The sequence below is a fragment of the Gastrolobium bilobum genome, unplaced genomic scaffold (assembly GCF_033153095.1).
Source record: "Gastrolobium bilobum isolate Gb01-03AN ecotype WA unplaced genomic scaffold, APGP_CSIRO_Gbil_v1 utg4375, whole genome shotgun sequence".
Classification (NCBI taxonomy): Eukaryota; Viridiplantae; Streptophyta; class Magnoliopsida; order Fabales; family Fabaceae; genus Gastrolobium; species Gastrolobium bilobum.
Window position 1 is genome coordinate 39,737 of NW_026897406.1, and position 6,307 is coordinate 46,043.

Sequence of the window (6,307 nt, forward strand, 5' to 3'; positions counted from 1 at the left end):
AAATTTTTCAAGTGAAAGGAGAAGTATAAATTAGTGATGTCCTTGTACTAATCTGATTGGTGTCAAACTCAAGGCAACCAGACAAACACTAACATTAGCTAACATTCCAAGTTTAGTTATTAATCCTAGTCATCATCACATATAGGATTCTTCACATTCTTTATTTCATCCTCAAACGTCGAAACCCGGTTTTTTATTTTAACTTTATTATCAGGCGGTTTTCTCATCGAACCGGTCCTTGCTGTAGATGGACCTATCCGATCACCAACGTCCCTTAATTTCGGACCGGGTCACCGTGAACGGTAGCGTGACGCCGCTTGCTCTGCTCGCCGACGGCAGGCTATGGTGGTCGGAGGGAACCTACCGGTGTGTGTCCATCGAGAAGGATGTTATCGGGTTCGTCTCGAATGGCCCTCACATCAAGATCAAGACCCTTGTTGAGACCCGAGATGGGTGCTGCACTAACGGTGCCCCAGGTAGGCTCGTCAGAAACGACGTCGTATTCAAGCCATCCTCCGAGGAAACCCGCGAGCTCTGGTGCCAAAAGCTTCGTGAATTCATCGATTCTCTCGGTAAACTTAACGTAGCATTTTTGTCTGCTTAAGGTTAACTTTTAAGGTTATGGTTGTGATTGTGAACTCTGAATTATGAAAATGCAGGTCGACCTAAGAGGTTATTTGTGTTTGTTAACCCATTTGGTGGGAAGAAATCTGCTAAAAAGATTTTCTTTGAACAAATCAAACATCTTCTTGAGGATGCTCAAATCGAACTTACTGTTCAAGGTGCTCTCATTCTTCAACCATGTTTTATTATTATTGTTGTTGTTGTTGTTATTGCTATTTCTCTTTTTCGTTTCGTTTGTTGATTCGGTTTGTATTGTTTTATATTTCCTTAGAAACCAAACACCAGCTCCATGCCAAGGAAATTGCTTATTCGATAGATATTACAAAATACGATGGGATTGTTTGTGTTAGTGGAGATGGAATTTTGGTTGAGGTTAGTTTCGTTGCCATTACAATTGTTGCTGTAAGTGCCTTCATCATCATGTCGATGCCTCTTAACAAATAATAATGATCACATTACACTTTTTTTAATACCCTTCGGCCTTCATGTTTATAATGCAAAATATTTTGTTGCGCTGAGAAATAATTAATTCTCTGTTCCATCCTATACTTGCTATTTGCATTTCGCAGATGGTTTTTTCTAGTCTTGTTAGAAAAGAGAGAAAGAAAGAACGGGGTTGAGGTGCCCTTATATGTATGAATTAACAAGATTCGAGTTTACTAATTGTACACCTTTCGTTGGGTTATCCAAGTGTGATGAGTGCCACATTGATTGGTAATGGGCTAAGTCAAGTGTATATAAGTGGGAGGACCATGAATCCAATGTCTTAAGGTTTTGTGTTGAGACGTGATGTCGGATCCACTTGATATAGTGGTCTAGCTTAGCCCGTTGATGGTGGGGCTTCCCCTGGATCCACCTGACAGTGGTATTAGAGCCCTATTGTTAGGAGGTGGGTGGGTTGAGCACTTTGAGCCTGAGTACTCGATTGAGGGGGAGCATACAAATATTGGGTTTCACACTTGAATGGACCCATGCGCCTGACTCTAATATCAGAGCCGCCCATTGTGGTGGTGGTGGTGATGAGTCTCACATTTGAATATCTCAACACCTTTAAGGTGTCCTTCCAAGATATGCTAATGTAGTACTGGTTTATTGGATCATGCTCATGGATTATGTTGAGATATATAAAACCTCACCTATCAGCTTAAGCTTTTGGGTTGAATTGGTTCTTTACATTGTATTAGAGATTCAGTGACCACAAGGTCACGAGTTCGATCCTCATCGCCCTCCACTTGTGGAATTAAATAAGCATAAGGTAAACCAAAAATTGGGCCTATGCAATAATCCACCCTTCAAGCCCAAAGGGCTCTTGCGTGAGGGGGTGTGTTAGAGAATAATAAAAAACCCATCAGTTTAAGCTTTTGGGTTGAATTGGTGCTTTACAGATTAATTGAAAAATATTTATTCAATACCTCAATTCAGTTCTTTTCTTAGAAACTTAATGGTCTTTGGAGATGAGGTCGTGGGCTACCACCGAAGCCCTGAAGGTCTGAATGGAAGTTATAACATGTGTGGGCAGTCAAATAGCAATGTCAGTCTCTTATAAGTTTTGCAATATAACCGCTGTATTCTAGATTACTTTTGCACTGGCTCACTTTTGACATCGTTGTCTCTGTTTATTTATTGTTTTTCCTCATCTTACAAGCATCACACATTTTAGTAGGTTGTAAATGGACTTCTTCAAAGAGAGGATTGGGCTATGGCAATAAAGATGCCCCTTGGGGTAGTTCCCGCAGGTTTATTACTTGTTTTTATTATGGTTTTATCTCATTAAACTTTATTACTTTAAATTGTTTACCGGGCAAGGGTGGGTCATGAAGCTAATGTCTAATGATGGTTTTTCGGGAATGGTGAGATGGGCCTAGCATTATTTGCTGGATTTTGTTTACATGGTTTATCCTTTGTTATCCGCAGATAATGAGTGTGTGGGTAACATACAAATTTAGTTATGTCAAGCTGATAAGTTCTTCCATGCTTTGAAGGTACGGGAAATGGCATGGCAAAATCTCTTCTTGATTCAGTTGGTGATCTTTGTGCAGTAGCTAATGCCGTTCATGCCATTATACGAGGTTTCCATCCATTTATGTCATTCTAACATGTCAAATCCTGGCTAATTTTTTTTCCATGCTGCTATAAGGTATAAACTGTTTATTAAATACTGACAGGCCATAAGCGATCACTTGATGTGGCTACCATCAAACAGGGGGAAACCAGATTTTTCAGTATATTGATGCTCGCATGGGGTAATTACTCTTGCTATTTATTGGATTATGCCAATTAGGTGGTGGCAGATATGCTAAAACATCTAGGATATTATTTTCTCATTCTTTCTCTCTTTTCTTTGTCTAGTGTCTGCATATGGTACCATGACATTTAGTCTGACATATTCATGATAATATGATATCCATTGAAGATATTTTCTATTTCAGGTCTGGTGGCAGATATTGACATTGAGTCTGAAAAGTATCGGTGGATGGGAAGTGCTCGTCTAGATTTTTATGTTAGTAAGCCACTTTATAATTCTCATGAGTCCCAACATGTTTATTTATGATTTTTCTTTCACTGAATGTGTTTCTCTTATATGGATTATTGTTACGATTTTCTTCTAACACTTTGATTGAAGGAAGGAACATAAAGGAAATAACAATAAATCATCAAATTGCTAGTCATCCGCTTTAGTTTTGGGTATACTACAATCGAAGTTGTTTATGACTTTGTGTAGACGGCCTTAAAGTATGTAGTTTAGAAAATACGCTTTTGATTTCTAGCATTTGAATCAGATATAACTAGTAGCAACATACACTCGATGAAAGTTCTAATATAGTCCAACGATATATTCTTTTAGCACTCCCTCTCTCTATAATTTTTTTTTCATTTCAGTGTCCTGCAGTTTCCATCTATTTAGTTAGATGTTTTTAGGGTAACCATTGTTTTTTGTATACGTCTCTGATGAACAGATCCAAAATATAAAAAAAAAAAGAGAAATACATCATGGCTTTGTTGTAAAACACGTAGTTTTTAGGAGAAGATTTCTGACTTATATAGTTAAAGCCCTCGTTTTGTTTAGTTCTGTTTTGAAGGGTGATTCTGACCTCTATTTTGTTGGAAATCGACAATCACACAAATCGAAAACGAAAAGAGAAAGAGAAAGAGAATAGACACAGATATTTACCCTGGTTCACCCAATTTAGGCTACGTCCAGCTTATCTGTACTATATTCACCTCACCGCCACTCGTTACAAGTCACTCGGTTTACAAGGAAAATATAAATAGGATTAGAAAACCCTAACAACAGCTATTCATGGGTCCAAGTCCAAACTATTAAGAAAATTATAATAAATCAGAGGCCTACAATAGTACCTAGCCTCTACGGGCCTGGGGGCGCTGCCTCTCGGACCCCCGCCCGCTCATCTGAGAGCGGGACCCCAGTTGCCTTTCTGCTGACCCCGACAATTAGAGTCCTCATCAGCATGCAAAATATGAGCCATACCCAACATATTTGTTATTGTAATATAAATGACCCTTTAGTGGGGAACTTGAGTATTAGATGTATCATAACTATGCTTTTCTAACTTTGCCTGTGATGCAGTTTTGAATTGCATTATTAAACTTGTACTGCAATTAGTTCAACAGATAAGTGATTGAAATTACTCATTATTGTTTTCTTTATTCGCTGCTTTCCTGCTTTAGGCTCTTTGTCGATTCTTCAATTTGAGGCAATACATTGGATGTGTTTCTTTTGTGCCTGCACCTGGGTTTGAGGCTTACGGGGAACCCACTAGTTATCCTGGCAAATCTTCTAGCAAAGGCAACAACACTGATCCAAGTGAAGGAGAAAGTGTTAATTTACAAAAGCTTTGTTATAAAGGACCTGAAATAAACTTGGAAAATCTGAATTGGAGAGTTATAAATGGACCCTTTATTTCTATCTGGCTTCACAATGTACCTTGGGGTGCCGAAGACACTATGCCAGCACCTGATGCAAAGGTCAGTTATGTGTGATTAAGAATTTAAGCATATCATTTTACTCTCTCACACTCTGTTTCCTTAATGTTATACTGGGAAATGTTTCCAATTACTTCAATGATTGGCAGTGATGGCACCATCAGTACGATAAATTCTCTATCAATCTGATTCCAAATGCGCCCAATGGAAGCTATTACACAAATAATGAGGAATGATTATTTGCATCTTATTGCTTGATTTTAATCACTCTTAATATTAAAAATTATTTTTTTAAGAATTGGAATGAGCATGACATAACAACGATGGATATTGTAATTGAAAACTAAAATATGCACAATAAAGAATAAATTTCTGAACTCTTCTAATTGTTGCCAGGATTTTGCACGCCTAAGAAAATTCAGCCGAAGGCTGTTAGTAAATAGTAACATTTATCTAAATATTCACTTCCATAAATTTCTCCATCATCGTTATATAAAGAGAAAATTATTAGTAGGACTCACTCACTTTTATGTAAGTGCGGCTGAGAAATATTTTCTGCAGCAAAAGCAGAAATATATATATGGGGCAGGATACTTTGACATAGGTGTCAAATTTTGAAATTTGACCTCAAATCTTAACCGTTGATTTCCGTCAATCAACGGTTATCATTTATTGGGAATTAATAGTTAATTAATAAGTTTGATTCCCAATAAATGATAATCGTTGATTGGCGAAAATTAACTGTTAAGATTTAGTGTCAAAGTTTAATACCGGTGTCAAAGAAAACTGCCATATATATATATATATATATATATATATATATATGTTAATTGTCAAGCATCGTTACTTACCATCGATAGTTGTTGTTTATGGGGCTGAGCCTGACAGCTCTTTTGTTATTATAATTCGGTAAATGCAGTTCTCTGATGGTTATCTGGACTTAATCATTATGAAGAGTTGCCCAAAGTTAGCATTGCTGTCAATTATGTCAACGTTGAATAATGGAGGACATGTGAAATCTCCTTATGTCACATACCTAAAGGTGTGATCGTCAATATGTTTCCTTGTACCCTTTGTAGCATTTACTTTGAAACATTGGTTTATTTGCATAACAAAATTTGCTAATTTATCTATCTTGCAACAAATTACAGGTGAAAGCTTTCAGCTTGGAACCTGGTCCGCGCACCAAGGACCCGGAGAAGGAAGGGATCATAGATTCAGATGGTGAGGTTCTGGCAAGGGGGAAAGGAACTTACAAGTGTGAGCAGAAGGCTTTGATGGCCTATGGTAAATTGCAGATAACAGTGGATCAAGGTTTAGCTACACTTTTTACCCCTATATAATAGTCTTGGTTTAATTATTTTCCTATTCCCTTCCATTCAATTACATGCATTTTGTTACTAGTTGCATACATGTTGGTATAAACGGAACCTTCCACGGGTTATTTATCTTGTACAGCACCAGATGTATTTGAACAAGTATGATCTTCAGTAATTTTCCTTTACAACACGAAATTGGTGAGGTTGAATTTATTTTTTTTGAATTATCAAGACACAAATTTTCTCTTTTCATCACTGTTTTCTGGACTGAAATATCCAACAGTTTTCCTTATGCTCCTTGAATTCTGTCAGGCTTCATTGGGCTTGAACTGATTTCATTTTTTGATTTCAACTACAAAGTAAAAGGAAACTAATCCACCCCAAAAAATTAAATGGTAAAAGTAAGCCCTTAGCCCACT

General features: G+C 37.3%; 1 protein-coding gene across 1 annotated transcript; it reads left to right on the forward strand.

Moving 5' to 3' along the window:
- Nucleotides 1–247: 247 nt before the first annotated feature.
- LOC133306708 (sphingosine kinase 1-like) lies at nt 248–6,022 on the forward strand. Its single transcript, XM_061507072.1, has 10 exons — nt 248–572; nt 660–782; nt 896–996; nt 2,288–2,360; nt 2,607–2,693; nt 2,790–2,867; nt 3,054–3,124; nt 4,315–4,611; nt 5,489–5,611; nt 5,721–6,022. The coding sequence occupies exons 1-10, from the start codon at nt 248–250 to the stop codon at nt 5,910–5,912; spliced, it is 1,470 nt and encodes a 489-aa protein (XP_061363056.1). The 3' UTR covers nt 5,913–6,022.
- Nucleotides 6,023–6,307: the final 285 nt, after the last annotated feature.

Coding starts and splice junctions, on each gene's coding strand:
- LOC133306708 (XM_061507072.1), top strand. CDS start 248: ATGGACCTATCCGATCACCAACGTCCCTTAATTTCGGACCGGGTCACC. Junction 997..2,287: donor GAGATGGAATTTTGGTTGAG/GTTAGTTTCGTT, acceptor ACATTTTAGTAG/GTTGTAAATGGACTTCTTCA. Junction 2,694..2,789: donor CGTTCATGCCATTATACGAG/GTTTCCATCCAT, acceptor AAATACTGACAG/GCCATAAGCGATCACTTGAT.